The sequence below is a fragment of the Raphanus sativus genome, chromosome 2, assembly GCF_000801105.2.
Source record: "Raphanus sativus cultivar WK10039 chromosome 2, ASM80110v3, whole genome shotgun sequence".
Taxonomy (NCBI): domain Eukaryota; kingdom Viridiplantae; phylum Streptophyta; class Magnoliopsida; order Brassicales; family Brassicaceae; genus Raphanus; species Raphanus sativus.
Window position 1 is genome coordinate 18,408,597 of NC_079512.1, and position 24,991 is coordinate 18,433,587.

Sequence of the window (24,991 nt, forward strand, 5' to 3'; positions counted from 1 at the left end):
AAGCACTAGAACAATCACATATATTTTTTAACTAACTTAAAAGTATAATTGCAATCGAATATACAGCAATGTAATAGACCTGTTCTCACAGAGATATTCCTTCCCTATTCTAACTCATAACTTCCCGTAACCACCTCACTAATATATTCCTGTATTGCAAAGTATTTAAATCAGTATATCACACATGATCCTTTTTAAAATAACCTGCAATTTAGAAAATAAAAAAACGTTTTTATTACATTAATAATATAATGAACTTATTTGATTAAAAACATATTATTTCACTATATCAAAAAACAATAAATGACCTTTTAATTGTTACTCAATATGTACCTTTATAATTCATAAATAATTGCATATAGAGTTATTAATTATTTAAAATTTAGTAATTATAGTGTATTAATATTAACGACATATGCAGAATAATATTATATTCTCTTAAGCCTATTAATATAATTAATAATATACATGTAGAATAATGTTAATTATACATGCCACTATATCGTTTATAAACAACACATGCAGAATAATACTTGCTTAGACCTATTAATAAAATTAATATTATTTGTAGATCTATTTTAGCAATTATAAATTTAATTTATTGATATATCTAAACCCATTGTATGTTTCTAAGCAAAATAAATAAATTAGATACACTTAAATTGTAATGTTATTGATTATTACAAAACTTATAAATTAAAATGCAAAATATAAATACAATATATTTACTTTAGCTGAACAAATAAATAATATTTTTAGTTTTATGAATTATTATCAAGTATATGAAAATTTTAATTAATTTTTTAAAAATATTATAAGATTTTTGAATTTCTACTGGATCAACTGGTATCGGTTCACGGGTTAATGGTGGATTTTAGATTTTATCGTATTATTAATTAAAAAGTTTTCATTAAATCTGAATTTTGTGGAAACATATCATATGATAGAACCTCTGATAAAATGCTATATGAAAAATATAAACCAGTCCAAAGTATATAGGCCATCGGATTTAGCGGTCTAACCGCGGATCCGATACAAATATAAAAACATTGCTTATATCTTAATTGGTCTACAAATCAAATATGTATCCACACTAAAAAGAGTTAAATAATGTGTAAAAAATATAATGGTTTCTTAGCACCAGTTTAATTTAGATACACTATTAGTCATCAACATTCGGTTTCGGTTCAGGTGTACTTGGTTTTTGGTGTTTTGGTTCACAATTTAGTTTCAATTTTTCGATTTTAAAGATATAGGATATGTTCGGTTATTTATGAATTTCAGTTCAGTTTTGATTTCGTTTTGTTTTTCAATTTGGTACTGTTCAGATCGCAGTTTTAGATAAATGTGTCTAAACCTATACACTTTCTTATGTAGAAATTCATTTAAAATATTTAATACTAAAAAAATCCTCGCTTTTCAAGCGTGGATCAAAATCTAGTTTGTTTTTATTTGGTTTGATCAAGTAAAAACTTTTCTTTCAGTTTGTTGCATCTGTGTGTCTCAAATCTCTATTGTACCAGTAAAATGCCCAGCACTCGTCCGAACCCACGAGTGCGGGCGACACTCGTTATCAAGGTTGACATCTACGGTATGCCTTTTCGGTTTAGGAAAGTTACTATTTCTATTGGGAAAAGGAAATCGGGTTTTTTGAGGCTGTATAAATATGGGTCTAAGGGTTTGTAAATTATCACATCATTAATAAGAACCCTAAACGGGTATTTGCCTCAATACGTTTTCTTCTCTATTCTTCTTCTAACCTAAACGACGGCTGTTCACAACAAGTGGTATCAGAGCTTTAGGTTGCGAACCCTAAAAGGATGACCGGAGGAAGTTCTCTTAAGTTCGATGTTCCAAGATTCGATGGGAAGGGAAATTTTCGGTCTGTGCAACGGCGTGTAAGGATTTGCTTAAGCGCAGCAAGGGATGAAGAAGTCTCTGTTGGAGACTCTTACGAGAAGACCAGGAGTGATGAATGAGCAAGCAATTTGTGTGTGGAAGACGAAACGAAAAGAAGCTCTGGAGAGAACGAAGCGATGGATCAGGATGATTGGGAAGAGATGCAGGATAAGGCCGTCTCAACGATTCGACTCTGTTTGTCGGATGACATAACACATCAGGTGATGGACCTCACAACTTGTAAGGAGATGTGGGATAAGTTGGAAAAGATGTATATGTCAAAATCGTTATCTAGCAAACTATACCTCAAGCAGAGGTTGTTCGGTTTGAAGATGTCTGAGAGCGGGGATCTGGTTGCACACGTCAACAACTTCAATCAAATCATCGGGGATCTGGTTCGTGTGGATGTGAAGATTGAGGACGAAGATCAAGCCATGATCTTGCTGTGTTCTCTGCCTCCTCAATATGAGACGTTGTTAACAGCTCTAACAGTCGATAAAACGACCATAAAGCTGGAGACAGTTTCTGCAGCACTACTCTCTCACCATGAGAGAAGGCAGAATACAGGCGTGGGTGACAACTCTCAAGGTGACGGGCTGTATGTCAGTCAGGATAGAGGAAGGCAGCGGGGGAAGCAGCAGGATGATACTAGCAAGAAAAGTCAAAGTCAAAGTTCGGGAAGAAAGTAGTCTGCTATAGGTGTGGCAAGCCTGGCCACTATAGGAGAGACTGTCCGGACAAAGGGCAGAATTCGAAGGAGACGTCGAACTCTGCAAACATGGTTCAGAAGGTGGAAGACTCGGAAGGATCAGCTGATTCGGATATGCTTGCTGTTACGTCAGGTGATCACTCGGATACCTGGATAATGGATACAGGCGCTTCATTCCACATGACCCCTAACAGGGAGTGGTTTGAAACGTACAAGGCTGGAAACATGGGCTCTGTTCGACTTGCGGATGACAAGGCGTGTGGTGTTGTGGGCATTGGACAAGTCAAGTTTCGGATGTATGATGGGACTATCAGGACTTAACAGACACATACCAGTCATGAAGAAGAATCTGATATCTCTGGGGTTGCTACATAGAAACGGCTTCAAGTACAAATCAGATGATGATGAAGTATTGAAGGTTTTCAAAGGTTCTATGATGGTGATGAAGGGACAGATGACAGCTGGAAGCGTATATCGGTTGATAGGGAACGTGGTTGTAGGTGGTGCTGCAGCTGCAGTTTCTGAGTCGGAGTGTACAACCTTGTGGCATATGCGTATGGGCCACATTGGGGAACACGGTTTGAAAGAGCTCTTGAGAAGGGGTCTTCTGGACGGGCTGAAGGATTGCAAGATGGAGTTTTGCAAGTTCTGTGTGATGGGAAAACAGTCCAAGGTATCTTTTAAGACGGGCCAACACACGACAAAAGGTCTTATTGACTATGTCCATTTTGATGTGTGGGGGCCAACTCGGGTGCAATCTATGGGAGGATCAAGATACTTCGTTTTATTCATCGATGACTTCTCTAAGAAGGTTTGGGTGTACTTCATGAAGCAGAAATCTGAGGTGTTCGAAAACTTCAAGGTTTGGAAAGCTGAAGTAGAAAATCAGACGGAGAGAAAGGTGAAGTACTTGAGATCGGATAATGGCACAGAGTATACTGACGGGAAGTTCCAGAAGTTTTGTGCGGAGCATGGCATTCAGAGGCACTTTACAGTGCGTAAAACACCTCAGCAAAACGGTGTCGTTGAAAGAATGAACCATTCGATTGCAGAGAAAGCAAGGTGTTTGAGGTTGAATGCAGGGTTAGCAAAGCAGTTTTGGGCAGAAGCAGTAAACATGGCAGTCTATCTCATCAATAGATCGCCAAGAAGTTCCTTAGAAGGAAAGGTCGCAGAAGAGGTGTGGACTGGGGTAGATATTGATCTATCAAACTTGAGGATATTTGGATGTCCAGCTTACATGCTAGTTGCAGGAGATGAAAGATCAAAGCTGGATTCGAAATCCAAGAAGTGCATTTTTCTAGGCTTTGAGAAAGGTGTTAACGGATTCAAGTTATGGGATCCTGAGGCAAGGAAAATGGTGTTTAGTCGAGATGTGGTCTTTGACGAGCAGTATATGGTGCAGCAGGCGATATCAGACCGAGTGCCTGTGACCATTGAGACTATCACGGATTCTGAAGTTACTCAGGAGGAGTCTGGTGCAGCTAAACCAGATGAAGTTAGTGATGAGCGGTCTGTGGAAGTGACACAGAAAGAGGTTCAACGTGAAACAGAGGAGAGTTTGGTTTCTAGAAGACCAAAACGTGCAATAAAGGCTCCAGTCAGGTTCGGGTTTGAAGACATGGTCAACTATGCTCTTATGGTCGAGATGGATGATCCTACCACCTATCATGAAGCTATTAATAGCAATGAGAGGGATGAATGGATTGGTTCTATGACGGAAGAGGCAGTAAGTCTGGATAAGAACGAGACTTGGGATCTTGTGGAGTTACCTGAAGGGAAGAGAGCAATTGGCTGCAAGTGGATCTACAAGAAGAAGGAAGGGATGTCTGTGAAAGAACCTAAGAAGTTCAAGTCCAGAGTAGTGGCAAAAGGGTACTCGCAGAAGAAAGGAATAGACTACGACGAGATATTCTCACCGGTTGTACGACACACTTCCATACGAGCTGTGTTGGGTTTGGTAGCTGTTTGGGATCTGCATCTTGAGCAGATGGACGTGAAAACGGCCTTCCTTCATGGAGAGTTGGAGGAGGAAATATATATGGAGCAACCTGAAGGTTTGGTTAAGCCTGGAGAAGAGCATCTGGTGTGTAGATTGAAGAAGTCTTTATACGGTTTGAAGCAGGCTCCAAGGCAGTGGTACAAACGGTTTGATTCATATATGATGAAAATAGGCTATCAAAGGTGCGAGTACGATTACTGTGTGTATGTCAAGTCCCTTGACCATTCTCCCATATTCCTGCTGTTATATGTTGATGATATGCTCATTGCTGCAAACGATATGGATGACATAAATCGTTTGAAAGGGTTACTGGGACGAGAGTTTGAGATGAAGGATCTTGGTGCTGCAAAGAAGATTCTTGGAATGGAGATTCGCATGGATAGAAGCTCTAAGAGGTTATGGCTTTCTCAGAAGAGCTACATTGAGAAGGTGTTAGAACGTTTTGATATGTCGAATTCAAAACCAGTCTCTACACCATTGGCGAAGCACTTCATACTTACAGCAGAGCAAAGTCCAAAGTCTGCTGAAGAACTCAAAGATATGGCGGAGGTTCCTTATGCTAGCGCAGTTGGTTGTTTGATGTATGCAATGGTGTGTACAAGACCGGATCTAGCACAAGCAGTTAGTCAAGTCAGTAAGTACATGTCGAATCCTGGGAGGAGACATTGGGATGCTGTGAAGTGGATCCTAAGATACTTGCGAGGTACAAGTGACTATGGGCTTATGTTTGGTGGAGAAGTGCAGGATTCAGTTATTGGGTTCGTGGATTCAGATTATGGTGGAGACCTTGATAATAGCAGGTCAACTACGGGGTATGTATTTACTCTTGCAGGAGCACCTATTTGCTGGAGATCGGTACAACAAGGTATTGTAGCGATGTCAACCACTGAAGCTGAATACATGGCACTTGGAGAAGCAGCTAAGAAGCAGTATGGGTACAAGGACTTGTATCCGAGTTGGGTGTTGATCAAGAAGGTGTTCAGCTACACTGTGATAGTCAAAGCGCGTTATGCTTGGCTAAGAATCAAGTGTATCATGGAAGGACGAAGCACATACGTATAAGGTTTCACAAGATAAGGGAGTTAGCAGCTTCTGGAGAAGTCTTATTGGAGAAGGTGCATACGTCGGAGAATCCAGCTGACATGTTGACCAAGCCTGTTACAACGGAGAAGTTCAAGCATTGCTTGAATCTGCTCCGTGTTTGCCAATGCTAAGAAGCAATGGAGGTTCCCCCAGAAGATAGACGGGATAAGGAATTTTGTAGAGATTTTTCGTCAAGGTGGTGTTTGTTGCATCTGTGTGTCTCAAATCTCTATTGTACCAGTAAAATGCCCAGCACTCGTGGGTCGGACGTAGTCCGACCGAGTGCGGGCGACACTCGTTATCAAGGTTGACATCTACGGTATGCCTTTTCGGTTTAGGAAAGTTACTATTTCTATTGGGAAAAGGAAATCGGGTTTTTTGAGGCTGTATAAATATGGGTCTAAGGGTTTGTAAATTATCACATCATTAATAAGAAACCCTAAACGGGTATTTGCCTCAATACGTTTTCTTCTCTATTCTTCTTCTAACCTAAACGACGGCTGTTCACAACACAGTTCAAACAATTCTACCTCTAGTTCTTTGGACCTCAAATGTGCAAATAAAACTCCATTGTTGAGTAAGTTATCAAATTGGGATGTTCCAGATTCTGATATTTGAAGTTGTGACTTGGAAGCCCTTCGTATCTTATATAAATCTAAGATAATTTAATTGTCCGTTAGGCTTAAAAGACTCTACTAGGAAGTAAAAAAACCGTTAGAACGAATAAATTACAGAGCATATGCATTGGTTTGTGGCCCAGTGTAAAGTTCTCTGCGCGATATTCACAAATTTATGATAGAATCTTATGTGCAAATGTTTAACTGTTTGAGCACAAATGGACTCTTAATGTTTAAAATATAAACTGTACAAATGTCAGCAAAGAGAGGAGACGAGCGAAAGATTATGGACAAAGCTATAAAACAATCTCAAGACAGAACTATAAACATTCAGATCATATGCTCTCGTCTCTGCAAGTTACAGTGGTGACACATTTTCTCAGGTGTCTTGCTTTTGGTTGTGTCAGCACATGAAACATAAAACTTTGATCTCGATGTTTCATTATGGTCTTCTAGACCTCTCAAGAACCATCTGATTGCGAGGTGCTCTGAAGTAAAAGTCATGAAAACAGATAGAATTATGGCTACACCCACCATTAGACCCAACCTGCTCAGTATACAACAGACCAGTAACTAAATTCAGAATCAAGTCAAAATCTAGACGAGAATGTGTTACCAATAGTAGCAAGAACAAATCCAAGTAGAGTTGATTAAGAAAATTACCTCAGAAATAAAGCGGTGATCCCTAATATATAAGGCAAAGAAACTGCAGCAATAGCCAGAAACACCATCCCTAATCCATAACACAATGTAGTAACGTCACAAGACACACCTCCTCGCTGATGACCTGTTGAGACCAAAAATGGTGGAAGTCACTATTCTTAATTCTCAACTTAGCAGAGAATGGTATAATGACATATTCTTTTTCTTTTCATTTCCATACCTTTCCTGGAATCATCCAAGGAGGATGATTCTGTTTGAACTGACAGTTTATTTCCATGTTGATGCACCAAAAGCAAGAAGCAACCAAACAAAAGAAAGAAGATTGTAAAAGTCCATTCGTATACTAAGATCAAGCCAGTCCATGGCATGATTTGCCTAGGCACAATCACAAAGGAAGTTCCAACGGATATCACAAGTGTAGTAAAACAGACTACAACTGAAACAGCGCCCAAGTGTTGAGGAACCTTGGAGTGTGTGCTGCCACTGTGGAGCTGTTAGACAGAAGCAATACAAGATGTTCAAATGAGATACAAACCTCTTTTTTTCAAAGAAATTTTAAAACAATGATTTGATGAAGAAAAATACTTGATAGCTGGGATTCAATGTCGAAACACCGCCATAAGCACGTGTTCCACTAGATCTGATTTTGTAATAAAGATATCTAATCTGATTGCATAATGAACCCTCATGAACCTGAGAGAAGAAAAATAATGAATATTATACAATCGAGAAAGGATGAATGTAGCAGAGGTGACAGAAGTGCTAACCTGAAGGGATCTATAAATGTAGAACAAAAGCGCACAAAGTGGTAACAAGAAGAGGAACTTGACAACAAATTCATCCTTGTGGTTTTTGCCGCCTCCAGTTCCAGGAAGAGTTTCCTCAAGCTTGACTCTAATGCCCTGAAATCGTTTGGCGGTGATATCAAATTTAATGCACAATTATTAGAAAGATAACTCAAAAAAACCAAAGAGAAGAAGAAGAAGAAGACCTACATGCCAGGCTTCAACAGGTTTCACAAGCCATGCTGTCCACCAGTCCCAAGGCTTAAGAGGGCCTAGTGTATAGTGAATTACACGAAGTTTACTGTCATCTACCATCCACTGCAGAAATCATGACAAAACTTAAGACCCTAAATTCCAAAATCACACATAAGGCGGCTAAGTACACTGTTCCGTTACCTAACTGAGAAAAGGCAAAATTACCTTATTAGCAAGCATATAGAGACCAACATCGGCATTGTACAACGTGGAAAGCCTCTCCATATCAGGGACTGCTCTGGTTTTTAGTTCTTCAGGGGTCAAACTAGGATCGAAGACACGAGCATTTGGGAAATCAGGATAGTAAGAATTCAAGAACCCTTGGTCTCCTCCTGTATAAGAGGACAAAGTCTTCACTTTTCTCATCATGTCATTGAAAAGAGCTTGGGACGGTTCAACAACCATGACACCAGAGTTGAGTCTCTCGGAGTGCTTCAAGTTAGCGCAGAACTTGGAGCACTTGAACAGATCATCAATGTTCTTCACCACAATAGTATCAGCATCAAGATACACAACTGCATTTAATGAAAAAACACACAAAGCTTAAAGATTTGAAAGTTGTCAAAACAAGAATCCAAACAAAGACTTCACCTTTATTGTAAGCTGTCATGTTAAAGATCTTGAGCTTTGTATAGACACCCCAGAACCTTGTGGGATGAACTTGGTTTGGATTTGCCAACAAACTGATCTTCTCTACTTTCCATCCATCAGCCTGTTAGAAGAATTCAAAGTTCACATCTTTTTAACTAAAGAAGCAGACAAGATTTTTAAAGCTAAACTCGTTGTAATTTCACTAACCTTGAGTAGCTTATTGGAGTAATCTGAGACGCCATCAGAGACCAAAGCGACCATATCTTTGTGGGAACCAGTGTCCCGAATCGATTTTCCCAAGACCCTGACTCCTAGTAAGAACTCATCTCCGTATAAAAGTGTGACATAAGCTCCTACCTTACTTGATTCAGATCCAAAGGAGCCCTTTAACAGGGCGATTGAGAAGAGGAGAAGCCAGAGACTCGCCTTGAGTCTCACCATCATAATCATTCGGAATCTAACTTTCTCGAGGAAAGGAAAGCAAACGTTGAAATAGATTTTTGAAACTTCTTTGGGTGTTGCTCATTATTGTCTTATTTGCCTCTGCGTCTCTTTCTCCCTGTCACCGCCGAGAAAGCTTTTATATATCCTACGACCGATTTTATAACTGTAACAGGCTAACATCACATGACCGAGATATTATTGAAAACATGACAACTATTTTAAAAATATTTTCTGAACTGGATTATGGCAATATAGTTACAGAACAAACCAAATGGTTTATTGGTTTTAATTGCATAAAACACAGAGTTTAGTTTGGAGAGGAAACAAAACACGAGACGATAAATAACCGTCTTCTCTTTTACTTTACTTTTTTTACTTTTGAGTAAGTCTTCACCTTGTTCGTTTCCCGTCAGAGAATAAATAATTGGATAAAATCATCTATTTACTTACAGTTTATCTATTTTTTTTTCCTGGAAGACAGCTAGCTACTACAAGGTGAAGCTTCAATCTTTCCCCACTGGTCTTCATTTTCTCACTGCTTGGGTCATCTTGTCTGTAGGTTAGAGATATCACTCCCTCACTACAAAGATTCAAAGCAGGGAACTTTCTACTCAATGCTGCTTGAGATCTGACCTTTTCCCTTCAATGTCTCTCTGAAATACTCACCCATCAGGTTTGGTTCTCTCTCACTTCAGAGCCCTAGTTTCTCTCTAATGTAACTTCTCTCCCAGAGTTTTCATTTGGTCTGTTAAGTCGTCTTTATCAGACAATGTGATGGTTTTGTACTTTCTGATAAGTTTCTATTGAACGTTTTGTGCTTTTTTCACCTGTAGTTTTCCAGCTAGCTAGAGTTTGGTCTTAGAACTGAACTTTTGGCAGCTGCCAGTTTTTGGGACCTACGCGCAATGCTTGTATGAATCTGATTTTTTCTCGGTCTTTTTGCTTGTTCCTTTCAAGTTTGATATGGTTCCATCTTTTGGTATAAGCTTTGAGTTTCTCCTCTGGTTAGGAACACTTTGATTCAGGTCTAGAAATCATTCTTCTCTCATTTTTTGTTTAATCATCCGCAAAATGTTATGTTTCTTGTAGTGCGTTGAGTTTTTGATTCTTAGGTCTTACTCATCTTGTTCCTTTTCTACAGGGTAGGAAGATGGGAACTAGTTTAAACGACACATTATCTCGGAAGTACAGTGGTTTGGAGCTATGGGAGATTATAGCCATTGCCCTTTCCGCCACATTCGTCCTAGTTTTAGCTATATCTCTGTATCTTACTTTCAGAAGGAAAACATCTAGACCTTCTTCTAATCAAACCTTTGTTAGTCGTCACGTTCCTCCTAGTGTTCCTGAAGAGATTAAAGAGATTAGAGTCGACGAGGTTTCCTCAAGCAATGGATATCCCTCCATCAGTGAGAAGTTTTCTCATTCAGAACCGTAAAAAGGGATACTAGCAGTAGCAGAGTCAGAGAATGGTGGTGATAGTAGCCGTTCAGGCTCGTTTAATCACTTGGAGAAGAAAGATGGCTCTAGCGTGTCTTCTGCTAATCATTTGACTGCTCCATCTCCTTTGTCCGGTCTTCCAGAGTTTTCTCACCTTGGATTGGGTCATTGGTTCACTCTTAGAGATCTTCAGATGGCTACAAATCACTTCTCGAGGGATAGTATCATCGGTGATGGTGGATATGGAGTTGTTTACCGTGGTAACCTTGTTAATGGTACTCCTGTTGCGGTTAAAATGTTGCTCAATAACCTGTAAGTTGAATCTTGAGTATTATATTTCATTTCTTGAATTCTTTCTTTTTCTAATGGTGGTGTTTTTGTATTTATAGAGGGCAAGCTGACAAAGACTTCAGAGTAGAAGTTGAGGCTATAGGTCACGTTCGCCACAAGAACTTGGTCCGTCTTCTTGGATATTGCATGGAGGGAACGCAGAGGATGCTGGTGTATGAGTATGTTAACAATGGGAATCTTGAGCAGTGGCTACGTGGAGATAATCAGAATCATGAGTATCTAACTTGGGATGCACGGTTAAAGATTCTTATAGGAACAGCCAAAGCGTAAGTCTTTGTGTGACAGCTTTGTTCTTCTTGATTGTGTTTGTTTAATCCCTCCTCATCTGAGTCTAATGGGAAAGGTGTGATGCAGGCTTGCGTACCTTCACGAGGCGATTGAGCCAAAAGTTGTGCACAGAGACATAAAGTCTAGCAACATTCTGATTGATGACAAGTTTAACTCTAAAATATCTGACTTTGGGCTTGCAAAACTGCTTGGTGCTGATAAAAGTTTTATAACTACTAGAGTTATGGGTACCTTTGGGTAGATTCTGGCCTCTCTCTCTATCTAAGTTTGAAAACTTTAATGCTGTTGCTCTTGAGAAATAACTTGTTTCTTTTACTTTCAGGTATATATGTAGCTCCAGAGTATGCGAACTCTGGTCTTTTGAATGAGAAAAGTGATGTCTACAGCTACGGGGTTGTACTCTTGGAAGCTATAACTGGTAGATATCCTGTAGACTACGCTCGCCCACCACCTGAGGTATTAGCCGCTTCATAAGAAACCTTCAAGCACACATCAGACTCTGCTCCCTTCACAGGGGTTGTTTTTTTTTTTTCTCATTTTGCAGGTAAATTTGGTGGAATGGCTGAAGATGATGGTTCAACAAAGAAGATCAGAAGAAGTGATTGACCCTAACCTCAACACAAAACCATCTACAAGCGCCTTAGAAAGAACACTCTTGACTGCTTTGAGATGTGTTGAACCAGTGTCCGAGAAACGACCAAGGATGAGCCAAGTTGCCCGTATGCTGGAATCTGAAGAATACCCTATTCCTAGAGAGGTATGAAACCGAGGAAAAATATCATAACTTTGAAAAGTGTCACTTGTTTTTATCATAACTTTGAGAATTTCAGGATGGAAGAAGACGTAGGAATGAGAACGGGACAGCAAGAGATTCAGATCCTCCTAGGAACAGTACAGACACTGACAAGACTCAAGAGTTAGTACCATGACCAAAAGCCTGAAGCTGGATAGCACTGGAGATAACCGAGGTGTAAATTGTCGTCACGTTTTCAGAGTCTTATGTGAAGCATGTCCTTGTTCTTCACCACATCTTCTGCGTTATTTAGATCACATCATTTGCTTGTATAGTGTTTGTTTGTTGTATTTATAGTTAGTTTCTTTTCGTTTTGAAATGTGGTTGTTTTTGAACCAATAAAAGAGTAGGCTATGTTAGTCTTTTATAGAACGACGTGTAGTTGTATTTTTTACTAATCTCAAGTACTATAATGTTTCAACTTTCGTTTATCTTAAGTTTCCACCAAATTATATTGGGTTATTTATGTTATGGTATGTATATACATGGTAACCAATGTATTGTAACCAATGTTTTTTTTCAAACCCGACCCTGACACTGGACCTGGACCGGGTGACTGCGACCCGGACGTGGACCGGGTGACTGTCCGGGTCATTAGGTAACCAGATCGACCACAGGTAAACCGCAAATTAATAAATTAATTAATTTTAATATATAATAATATAGTGGCTATAAATAAATATATAGAAACTAAAATTAAGTATTTTCTATTTTTATAAAACATAATATGTATATATTTAGAGAAAATATCTAGGATATCAATAAATTTTTTTTATCACAAATATAGTACACAAGGAAAAAAATGACCAAAATGTTTCATTAAATGGATTAGTTTACATTTATACTCTTAGGGTTAACTAATCCAAATCTTAGGGTTTAGAGTTAAAAAGGGGTTTTGGGATTAAAGTCTAAAGTTTTATAAAATAAAAAATAAATACTAAAAATTTAAAATAAAAATGTGAAAAACAGTTTCAAAAGTATTTTTGAATTATAAAAAAATTGAAAAAAAAATTAAAAATTATTTTTTCCAAAATATAAAGAATTTATAAAAAATTTTGAATCTGAAAACATATAATCTGAAACTATAAAAAATTGTTTTATTTATTTATTTTTATATATCTAGGGTATAATACTATTTTGACCTCTTAAATGAAACATTTTAGTCATTTTCTTTCTTGTGTGCTATTTTTGTGACAAAAGCATAGAAAATATATATTTAAGAGAATTGGCCATTTATTTATGTTTAAATAAAATATTTAACTTTAGTTTCTATATTTTTATTTTTATTTGACATACAGGATAACAAAAATAGTTTAGATTATTTAAAAAAATTGTAACAAGTTTAGATTTATGAGATCTAACAAAAATATCAAGATTTTAAAATTTCACAAATACTTATATGTCTAGTGTGAATAATAAAACTAACTATTATATATAAATATAATAACCGAAATTTGTGATAAACAAAATAATCAAAAACAAAAAAAGGGAATAAGGAGATACATCGTTTAAAGGTCAGGTCAGCAGAGCAGACAATAATAAAACTGAAAAACTTAAATTCTTATTTAAAAAGTTTAAAATACAAAACAGATTTTAAAACATAATCAAAAACTAGAAAAATAAAAGTAAGAGTTATCTAATGGTTCAACAAGTGGTTCCATCGGTAACCGAATTGCGGGTTTTATTGGGGTTTTAAATATTAGTTTCTTGATGAAATCCAAACCGGATTTATCTTGGATCACCAAATTTAACGGATCAACCGGAGATCTGGATCGAGTTTCAAAATCCTGATTGTAACTATGTGTTTTCTCTGCACATACGAGCATAATTATCTTAAAGATATTTATTAATACATGAATATTAATTTAAACATCAGCATAAGAAATTTTATTTATGTTCTCAAAAAGTTAAATTGAATAGAAAATATTTTATGCATGAAAAAGTTATTTATCAAAATATATATGTTTTGTTGAATTTAAGAAAACTTAGAAACACAAACGTAATATAATGTTTTTGGAAAATCTATTTATACACTCACTATATTCGTTATGTTTGTTTTTTTGTTTTTTATTCAGCAGTTATCAAAATCATCAATTTTGTCTTTGTTTTGAAAAAAAAACAATCCAACTTTTCATAATAACTGATGTTAAATTTCATTAATATTCATCAGAAAATCATAGACAACATGAAATTACCAACATCTAATCTGAAATAGTAAAAATATTTTGATGTTACAACGGAAACAAATCTCCGAATAACAAAATGGTTGCCCTTTTTTTACTGGTAGTAAACTTAAATATAAAAAATTTTGATTATTTAAATATTTTAAATAAAACTTAGTAATATTTTAAAGATGAAAATTTTAATGACTTGTGATGTATGAAAATGAATTATATTGATTCTGATAATTAATACTAATAAACATTAAGATAAATCTAAAGATAATTAACTTTTTATTTTCATATATAAAAAGTGAAATTTTATAGATGATTAGTTGGGTTGTAACTTTAAAATCTGTGCTGTAAAATTTAGTACGTAGATTTTTTTGCTATAAATGTATATGTTGTAACTGTAAAAAATAAATATATTAGAAAATCAAAAGTTAATTACAGTGAAACCTCTGTAAATGAATAATGTTGAGACTACACAAATACTATATTTTTTTATTAGTTTATAGAGATTATTAATTTATCGATATACTAATTGAACCAAAAATTCAGTTTGGAACTAATTTTATAGAGATTTTTAATTTATATTAATTTATAGAATATTAATTTAAAGAAGTTATACTGTATCTTAAATCAACACAATAATAACACAAGTGATTCTCAAGAAGATGACACATAAGATTTGAATAGCATTGTGAAGATGACATGACAATAAATGAAAAAAGTTAATACTCCAATTAAAATATTTTGTGTGTACATATAGTTTTACACATGAGCTTAATCTTCTTTCCCAAGAAAGGAAAAACAATTCAAACCCATCATATAATTAAAACGTGCATTTTGTCCGTTTCATGCTAGGTGAAAATATGGGAGAGAGAGAAAGAGAGGCATGAGCATACGGATTACCGGGTCGGAATTTTCGGATTCAGATATTCTGGAACTAGAAAAAATAGTACCGATTGGATTATTTAAAATTCCGATTCGGATATGGTTCGGTATCTGTCGGACCCGGTTCGGACCCGGTTTGGATTTGGTTACATTCGAAGTAACCATAGAAAAGTCGGTTTCGGTTCGGGTTTACGTGTATTTATCCTCACAGATCCAAAATGAGTGTTTTTACCCGACCTATCCGAATACATGAATCAATTATAAGATAGTAAAACCTATAAATACTAGAACTCTGAAACTAAATAAAGTAGACTTGAACTAACTCACAAAAAATAAAAACAGTTTTAAACTAACTAAAACTACCTATGTTAAACGAGTAGATGAACTAAGAATTGGATATTTTTGGATAGTTTTTCGGATCTCGGATAATACCGATCCGACTCAGTACCCGAAACATAAGTGAAAGTATATCCAATCAGGTATTTCATCATATCCGGATCCGATCCAAAACCAGATTTTTTGGATCGTTACCAGTTTGGATCTTCAGATCCCGGAAATATGTTCAGGCGTAGCTAGAGATCCCCATCCTTTAATTCATAAGTTACCAATATAATACATTCCAGTTTTTAAAGTTACATATCAGCAATTTCATCATAAAAATTAGGTGAACGAGACATTGATCTAAATATAGAGAAAGTCAAATTTTCAAAAGTTTTAAACTTAGATATCTGGCCAGATGTTCATGCAATAACAAAAAGTGAAAATATTTTCAAATGACTAAAATTCAAATTAAATAGGTTTAGTTCATAAACACACAATATGGATTGTCACAAACATTATTTTAAGCTTATAGAAAAATTACCAAATTTTAAGAAACTAAAAATAATAAAAAAAAATCTAATCTTAATTTAAACTAGCAGACATGTTTTCCACAAACCTCTTATTTTTTTACATATGGGTTAAAAAATCGTATAGGTCTGTTATTCATCAGGTCAACATAATTTTCTTGTTTATTCATAAAAATAGGTGCTTTCCGCATATGCAGACATAAATGTTTTATAATTGTTTATTAATATATGTATTACTAATTAAAATTATATAATGTAAATTTTTTATTTATGTTTTTATTTGTAGTTTTTACGTATCATAATTTTTGAAAATTTCTTTGTAAACTATATTAATTATTTATTAATAATAAATAAATCTTAAAAATTATACAATGTTCTATTTTCAAATATATTCAATTAAGAATATCATTTAATATTTAGCTATGCGTTTTTTCTGTTTTTTTTTTAACTTTTAACCTTTTTATTAAAAGATATATGGATAATAACACAACATATATATGAATTATATTTTTATTTTAAATATATTTTTGTAGATTTTAGATTATCTTTTTATTATTAGTTTTAATCACTTATCTAATCAAATATCTTTTAAATTCGTTTTTTATTTTTTATCTAATTTATATATTTTATTCATTAAGAATATGAACGACATTAACCACTATAACTTTTTAACGTTAGAGCTCTATTGCGAAAATTGCTTCATAAATAGAAGTATAGGTAGATAGATAGGATTTATTAAGTAATATTTGTATTAATCTGACAAAGATAAAATAAACAAAAACTACAATTTTTTAACCAAATTTGTAAAACTGGATATAAATTGAATCTTGTATAATCTTTCAACCCTTGTCTCATGACAAATAAATTGCATGTATCCATATGTAAAATTAATTTGTATTATGATTTTCCGCGGCGTAGCGCGGATATCTACCTAGTTTAAAGGTAAAGCATTATGGAAACTTAATAGGTACATTCAAAGGGTACACCAAAAGTTAGTAATCAGAAGGTATATTTCTCACGGTACCTATTTCTCACGATACCATAAAGTTAAAGATAAAGCATTACAGTCAATCAATCACCCACATCAATAGCAACACAATATATGTAGGAGTTATTTTTATACTCTAAAATGCATTTTATTTGTTAGCCAAATTCTATGATACTAATTTATTAATGAATATCAAATATATATCTTTTCACTAAGGGTATTATTTATTCTTTATCTAAACCAATACATAACATGCACCTCTTGATTCTTAAATAAAATAATAAAAAGTATACATTTTATAAAAATAAAATTTCCATAGTAGACTATAGTTGGGTTACTTAAGATATCTCTAAATTTAAGGTTTAAAGTTAATCAAATATAGTTATAGTAGGTTTATTTTAAATATCTATCTATTTAAGATTTAAATTTAATCAAATATAATTATACCAATATTACAATTTATAACTATTTACTCTATATAGAAATTTATAACTGTAATATAAGATTGTCTCTCTACTCTTCAGTTTAACGAAAGTAACATCGACTTTAAAAAACAATGTTTTTGCATATTAGATTGTTAAAAAAAACAGTGGTGATCTTTAAATACAATTTTAATTATTAATACATACCTACGTAAATAAATAGAAGAAATAAATATTTATATATAAATGAAAATATGTACTAACAAATAAATATTAAATTTATATTATATTATAAATATTATCCAAAATAATTATTTAATTAAAATATGAAAATAATCAAATACAATATATGAACAAAAATTATTGAGAACATGACAAATACGCAAAGCCACCTAATATTATGGAGAAATTGACAAATAAGCAAAACCATTTCGTAAATAATAGTAAAGACTTCATCTTCCTAGGAGTTCATAGTAACACCTATTAACAAAATCTATAATACTTAAAAGCATACTTCTATTTAACTAAAATTTTATAAAATAAAAATCATAAATTATATATGACTAATAAAAGCTAGATTTTTATTTTATTTTTATACAGCGAGAGATTGTGTTCTTTGGATTCATATTCTTTTATTGATAAGATAATTCGTGATGTAAAAATATTAAATGATTTAATATTACTAAAGTAGATATAAGATGAATAAAACTATAAAATTATTACTAAAATTTGATAATGTTCATGAAAAATTAATAATTTGATTTCGGTTCGATTTCTGATTTTTGAATTTTAGTTCTAAAGTGTTAGATCTGTTGGGGTATCTATGAAATTTTGTTATGTTTTGGTTTGATTATTTTAGTAATAAGTTTGGATAACATGTTTAAAAACTTGCTAATATCAAATAAATTTTTGAGTCCAATTAAGTTATGGTCCAGATCCAGTTTTTTTCAGACAACCATGGGTCTAATTCGGTTTCGGTTTGGCTACGGTTTTTCATACAATGGTAAATACTGGGTAATTCAAGATTTTGGATAATATCTTTAGTAATTTGAGTTTTTAGATAAACTAGATTTTGACCCGCCTTTAAAAAAGTGGGTATATTTTTTGTTTTAAATTTAATTTTTTGATATTTATGTTTTTATTTCTGATTATATTTTTATTTTTTTATAATCACATTTGTGTATAAATTTTAATCAAAATATTTTTTTAAATAATAACAATTTAAAAATTAATCCTATATACACACGGTTAAAGCTGGATTACGGATCGAACTTACCCGCTGATGCGCCAACTCCCGGATTTTCAATTTTGTTTTGGTTAAAATATACCCGCACAATCCGCAGAAAAATTATATAAAAACTATATCGGATTACATATAAAATCTCCAGATTTATCAATTCTCGACCTGTCCGAATGAGGGCGTCAGACCACTACCTAAAAGTTTATCATCAAAAGTTTTCTTATGAATTTTTTTTGTCAAACAGTTTTCTTATGATTTGACATGGAGTTGCACTTGCAGTCATATATTTCATCTTGGTTTTAGTATTATAGTTATAGAAAGATCAGGATATAAAAAGATTACTTAGAACTTCCACTTCGTTTTGGTCGTCCTATAGCTTTCATTTGCTTTTCAACAACCTTTCCAACTTAAAAAACTTGCAAAGACAGATAATTAAGAAGAAAAGGAACTTTTGTTAAACAAAAAATTGTTTTGAAAATTAATTACATGATTAAGACTACTTTAAATCTCTAACGAAAATAATAAATTACTTGTTTGAAAGAAAACTAAAAAGAAATCAAAACAGCCCCACTTCGCTACGACCGAACTCGTCGGAGTTCACAACAGTTTCGTCCGGCCAAGAATCTCCGAGAAGCTTCAAAAGCATCTGAGCTTTCCTCTTCGCTCTCTCCGTACAATCACTCTGCACCAAAAGCAGCAACTGCGTCACCAATCCCGCCGCCGCAGCCTCGTCTCTACACCTTTCCTCCGCCGTGCATAACGCCAGCAACGCTCCCGCCGCATACTCCGTCGCTCTATCCGACACTCTCAAGATCATCTTCACAAGAAGCGGCACCATCAAAGCATGCTCTCCGAACGCCGCGCATCTTTCCGGGATCCGGCAGAGAAGCTCCACCGTCGGTAAACCCCTCTCCGTATCGCACCTATCGAAGTCCGCCGCCAAACGGTCGATTAGAGTCCCCGGAGCTCCGGCGGAGGTTGCGAGATTTATCATCGAGTAGACATGGATGTTTCTGAGATTTCTGATATATATACATATATAAGAAGATATAACGATTGATATTAGGGTTGCAAGTTTTGTAATGGTGTATTGTTTACAAAAAAGTTGTGGTTCTTGGTGTTTCAAAAAAAAAAAAAGTTGTGGTTCTTGTTATTAATTTTGTTTGGGTATTCGGGTTTAACATTATTGATCCGGTTAGTTAAAAAATCGTATGATATAATGTAGTGGAATAGTTTGTCACGTTTTGTTATATTAAACAGGGTAAGACCAAAAACATTTAAAAATGAAAAAGTCCAAAACAACTTGCATAAGTCGACTTTTCAAGACTGCTTCCCTTTTAATAGTATACTAGATCATGACCCGCGCGACCGCGCGGATTCCATTTTTGTTTTAACATATAATCCATATTCTATAGTAGTTAATATAATTTGGAGTTTTTCTAATTTTATATTGTGTAGTTTTAAATAATTTTGAGTATGTCCAATTCAATACTGTGTAGTTTAATATAATTGTGAGTTTCTCTGCTTCGTAGTATAGATGTAAAGGTGAAAACAATAATCTAAATATTAACCAATAAAATTTAGACTAACATAACTGAAGTCTTTCTTAGGATATTAATAAAATAGTTATAATTTATACAATAGACAAATAAAAATATTTATGCAAAAAACCAACAAAGATTAACCGTGCTGATATATAAATGTTTTATATTTGGTTAAATAATTTAAACGAAACTGTACTAATCCAAAAAAATAGTTTCAATTTGTTTTTATTAATAAAATAGTATTTTGAATATATATGCAAAAAGTTCAATAAGAAAATGACTAATGTGTTTTTTTATAAAGTTAAATGCTTACAATGTTTCTGTTTTATACTTATTCACAGTATAAATATTATGGCCCATAAAGTAAAATTTTATTGTAAATATCCATGTTTTGATATGTAATTAATAAGCCGTAACAACAATTGTACAGGAAAAAATGAAAGATGTTATATCTTATTGTCCTTTTCTTTGCTATATAGATACGGAAATATATTCTAGTTATTGCATATCTAAGGCAAATCCGTCCCTTTAAATTATAGAATGTTCTATGTTATACTTATATTATTTGAGTATCAAGAAATATATATATTCTGATATCTATATCCAGCAATTTAAAATCTAAATATTAATCAATAACTGGCTAATGACTTGTTAATGACTTCCAGTCGACTAAAGAGGATGTATAATATAATGCAAAAAAATTATAGCTGTTTACGAATAGATGTATAATACAATGTCCACAAATATAATATAATGTATAAAAAAATATAGTTGTTTACGAACAAATGTATAATATAATGTTCAGAAGTATGATATAATGTATAATGTATGCAAAAATTATAGTTGTTTACGAACATATGTATAATATAATGTATAAAAATTATAGTTGTTTACGAACAAATTTTAAATTTGTACTCTCATTCGATGTATAATAATAAAAAGAATGGATTTTTTTTTTGTTTATGAATAGAAGTATAATATAATGTATAGTGTCAATAGAGTTAAATTATTATACATCGAGTGTAAGATGTCACATAGTTGGTTGATATATAGTTATTTAAGGAAATATTTAAATGAAAGGTTAAGGTATGAATAATAATGTGATGTCCAATTTAAAAATCCACCTAGAAGAAGTTGTAATGTTTCTGTTTTAATAAGATAGATATATGAGATAATTGGGATAATTTGAAATATAATGGATATAAATATTTGGATGATTTGGTTTGTCGGATTATTCGTTCTAAAAATAGTGTTTTATCTTATTTTTATCTTATTTCAAAGCTAAATAGAATTATATGTGGGTATATAAACTATATTTTAGAATTTCGAGTAGCTATTTGGTTCTCTGTTTGGTTTATTTTTGGTTTTCAGATGTAGAAAAATAAGAACCATTCAGATACATTTTAATATCGGTTCAGCTTCAGTTACGCTTTGATTTTCATGTTCCAATTAATTTTCCTATGCATTACTCCAACAACACAGGCAAGGTGAGTTTGATACCAACAAAAGATCCATGAGATTTAAGGGGTAGAAATGTTGTGGTTTGGGACAACATCTCACATTTTCTATTTTCAAGAGATGCATATGGTGCATTTCCTAGACATTTTGTTCTTGGTTGATATTAAATTCAATGATGTCTTTGTTAAAGATGTTGGTAATTTATCAAGAGATGATAAGCATTGTTTCTCTATATAGAAAAAGTGCGGGTAATTAGTTGTTTTAGAAAAGTTGTGTGTTTTATTTATTTTGATGCAAAACTTGTAGAATTATTTATTGAATTCAAATATTTAAAATCTATTTATATTTTCTTAGATAATGTGTGGAGGTTTTAATGAAAATATGAATCAATATAAGAAGAGAAGACATCACTCGAATACAATGAAATTAAAAAGAATATTTCAAGTATTTGATATTTGATACTTACAACATAAAGTAATTGATCCAACTATGATGGTAAAAAAGAAGAGAATGAGTAGTTGAATATTGTTCAGTTCGAATCTGGCACAAACAGAATGTAATGATAATTATCTGGCAAAAAACGGTGTTTGGAACATAATGAATCATATACCACTAATAGTTATCACTGATTATTAAATTGGGATAGAAGATATTTTTGACAACATAACATAAAATTATATTAGCAAAATAAATTTGTTAATACAGTAAAAAAATGTGATATGGTAGATATATTAACAAAAATGCTACCAAAACTAAATGGAATGTTGCATTGAATGTGTAAAAGGTCAATCGTATAATTATTAGTAATAAATTTAGTTTATGAAAAGATAATAAAGTAGAGAAATAAACCCGTGTTTTCATGAAAATAAAAATATCCCACATCGGAGTTTGGGAAATGTATGAAATTCAACTTCCTCTATAAAAAGTGCATACTTGGACATCATAACTTCACATGAGTTATAATTACGCAAATACATATTATAAGATAACATGTATAATCCCAATATAAATTTGTAATATAAATTTGTATTAGTCTGATTTTGGTTTACCTACACTTGGTATATTAGAAATCGGCTATTATAAAATATATTGATCTCGTCCAGGCGGTTGAGACCTTATACAAGGGTGTATTTACGTGTGTGGTTAATTGTTCACGTCACATACTTCAAAACGATTTTCCTCCAGGTAAGTAATATAAGCATGTCATCTTTTACTTTTGAAATCATATATCCTATTAATGTGAGTTGATTAGAAAATTTGATTCATTATATATTCATCATTTTTCCATTAAGCATATCGCTATGCATTGTGGTTCAAGCAATACAAATGACTCAAGCAGCAGTCACTTTCAGAAAATGCAAAGAACAGATGATAAGCTACGCTTGGCCATTCTCGATTTTGAAGTTTTTGATTGCATTATTTGTATTGAGCCACTCACTGCTCCAATATTCCAGGTTAGATATTGAGAACATTGAGTTTGAAAGATGATATTTGAGATTGTTTGCCATTTTCTATTGTTTTCTTAAAGTGAATTTCATGATTTAATGTGATTTCTTAATCTCTCTTTTGGAATGTAACTTTTGTTATTATTCGTTGGTTTTGTGTGTTAGTGTGATAAAGGCCATCTGGTTTGCTCTTCTTGCTGCCATAAATTCAGGAACAAATGTACTCTTTGTAATTTGCCTACTGGCGGCAAAAAATGTAGAACTGTGGAAAAAGTTATTGAATCAATTGGTATCCCATGCTCCGTGCTAGGTTGTGCCAAAAATGTATGTTATGGAGAAATATCAGACCATGAAAGAGAATGCATATTCCCTTTATGTGCATGCCCGGTACCAGACTGCAAGTACACTGCCTCATACAAGGATGTCTACGTTCACTATAACTTTGTCCACCAGAAAATTTCCAGCTTCGAAAGATGTATGCTCGATATTTTCACATCTGGCATATCTTTTATTATCGAGTTGAACATCAACGCCAAGGTATCAATTATGAGGGAACATGAGAAGAGTTTATTGTTTGCATTTCAGTGTTTCAGAAAGCTGTATGGTGTGTATGTAACTGTATGTTGCATTGCACCATCTTCTCCAGAAGTCGAAGAGTTCTCATACGATCTTTCTTACGATGTGGGTGGACAAACTATGATTCACAAATCACTAAAAGTGAAAAGGATTCGTCAATTGAGTCTTCAGATCCCTCAAGACAATTTTATGTTGATCCCTCAAAATTTATTACATGGTGTACGGTTAAATATAGAGGTTTCTATCAAAAGGATGGACTAAGTGCAATAAAATATTATTTAGCAAAAAAATGTTTTCTTCAAAAAGTGTAATAATATATATTTTTGTTTAAGATTAAAAGATGTTCAATTAATCTGTTATTGTGTTTATTTTCTTCTTTTATATAAAACTAAATTATGTCTCATGTGTTCAGTTTACAGATAAATATTTTATTATATGTATCTTTTAAAAAACATTAAATCACTCACTAAAATAAATAAAATAGAATAAGAATACATCAATGTGGGATATAAGAACTTAAGAGTATAAATTATTTATAATTTTTCTTATTACTTTGCAATTGAAATTTATGACATATTTTTAAATATATTTTATATTTCTCTTTAATCAACTTTGTTTTATTACTTAGCTTATTATATATATATATATATATATATATATATATATATATATATATATATATACCAGGATGAACCCGCCCTACAGGCGGGCGAGTAAATAACATAATAATATAAACTTATTATAAATTTATTTTTAACTAAAAGCAGTATTAACGTTCATATTTTGTATAATAATTTTAACTATTTATTTAACAATTCATTTTAGAAATTTAATTACTTCTCTAATTATAATAATTTTCTTAAAAAATGTAAATATTTACTTTCTCTCATTTTTATTCTAGTTTAACTATACTAATAAGTCACATAGAGTTTTTTAAAAAATTAGCCGATTGGAGTAACCATAGTGACATTATTTTCTCTCTTAGTTATATATTTTAAATGAATTTAACTGTTTCATTTTATATATTTTTAAAAAAAAATTAATGATTTACGCGATGTAAAATAAACAATTTATTCATAATAATTAAAAATATTTTAATACAAATAAATAGCTAATATGAAACTATTGTAACTATTTATACTTTTTGTCAACTCCGGTGAAATATCTCTAACAACGATCGAAGTCAAACCAACAACTTCGTCTCCCTTTCCATCCAGGTTATTTTACCTAAAGTGAAAGGCTTAAACTTTAAAAGGGAAAGATCTAGATCCATATAAAAAATTTGAGGTTAACCAAAGAGGAAAAAATATTAAAATACAGCATACATGATAAGAATGATTTGCGAAAGAGAGATTCGACCTAGCCAGAAGAAAGAATTTATTTAGGTTCTCTCAAATAAGAGAAGGATAGGAATGATAATCATCTCAAAACTTGGTAGAACTTTTCAGTCCAAAATCAAAAATACGAAAAATTGCCAACGCGAAGAGTAAACATAAA

At 32.9% G+C, this 24,991-nt stretch overlaps 3 protein-coding genes and 1 pseudogene across 3 annotated transcripts; 2 read left to right on the forward strand and 2 right to left on the reverse strand.

The window, feature by feature from the left end:
• Nucleotides 1–6,474: 6,474 nt before the first annotated feature.
• LOC108835457 (inositol phosphorylceramide glucuronosyltransferase 1) lies at nucleotides 6,475–9,202 on the reverse strand. Its single transcript, XM_057001804.1, has 9 exons — nucleotides 8,812–9,202; nucleotides 8,605–8,725; nucleotides 8,179–8,528; nucleotides 7,969–8,076; nucleotides 7,741–7,875; nucleotides 7,559–7,666; nucleotides 7,194–7,464; nucleotides 6,974–7,097; nucleotides 6,475–6,857 (listed from the first exon to the last, which is right to left on the reverse strand). Exons 1-9 carry the CDS (start codon nucleotides 9,052–9,054, stop codon nucleotides 6,641–6,643), a joined length of 1,677 nt encoding a protein of 558 aa, XP_056857784.1. The 5' UTR covers nucleotides 9,055–9,202; the 3' UTR covers nucleotides 6,475–6,640.
• Nucleotides 9,203–9,521: 319 nt separating this feature from the next.
• On the forward strand, nucleotides 9,522–12,347 carry LOC108835458 (probable receptor-like protein kinase At5g18500; annotated as a pseudogene).
• Nucleotides 12,348–19,027: 6,680 nt separating this feature from the next.
• LOC108836524 (U-box domain-containing protein 26) lies at nucleotides 19,028–19,465 on the reverse strand. Its single transcript, XM_018609678.2, has one exon. The coding sequence runs from the start codon at nucleotides 19,463–19,465 to the stop codon at nucleotides 19,028–19,030; it is 438 nt and encodes a 145-aa protein (XP_018465180.2).
• A 3,309-nt stretch (nucleotides 19,466–22,774) lies between these two features.
• Nucleotides 22,775–23,755, forward strand: LOC108836535 (E3 ubiquitin-protein ligase SINA-like 7). The gene is made up of 2 exons (XM_057004179.1): nucleotides 22,775–22,927; nucleotides 23,084–23,755. Exons 1-2 carry the CDS (start codon nucleotides 22,775–22,777, stop codon nucleotides 23,753–23,755), a joined length of 825 nt encoding a protein of 274 aa, XP_056860159.1.
• Nucleotides 23,756–24,991: the final 1,236 nt, after the last annotated feature.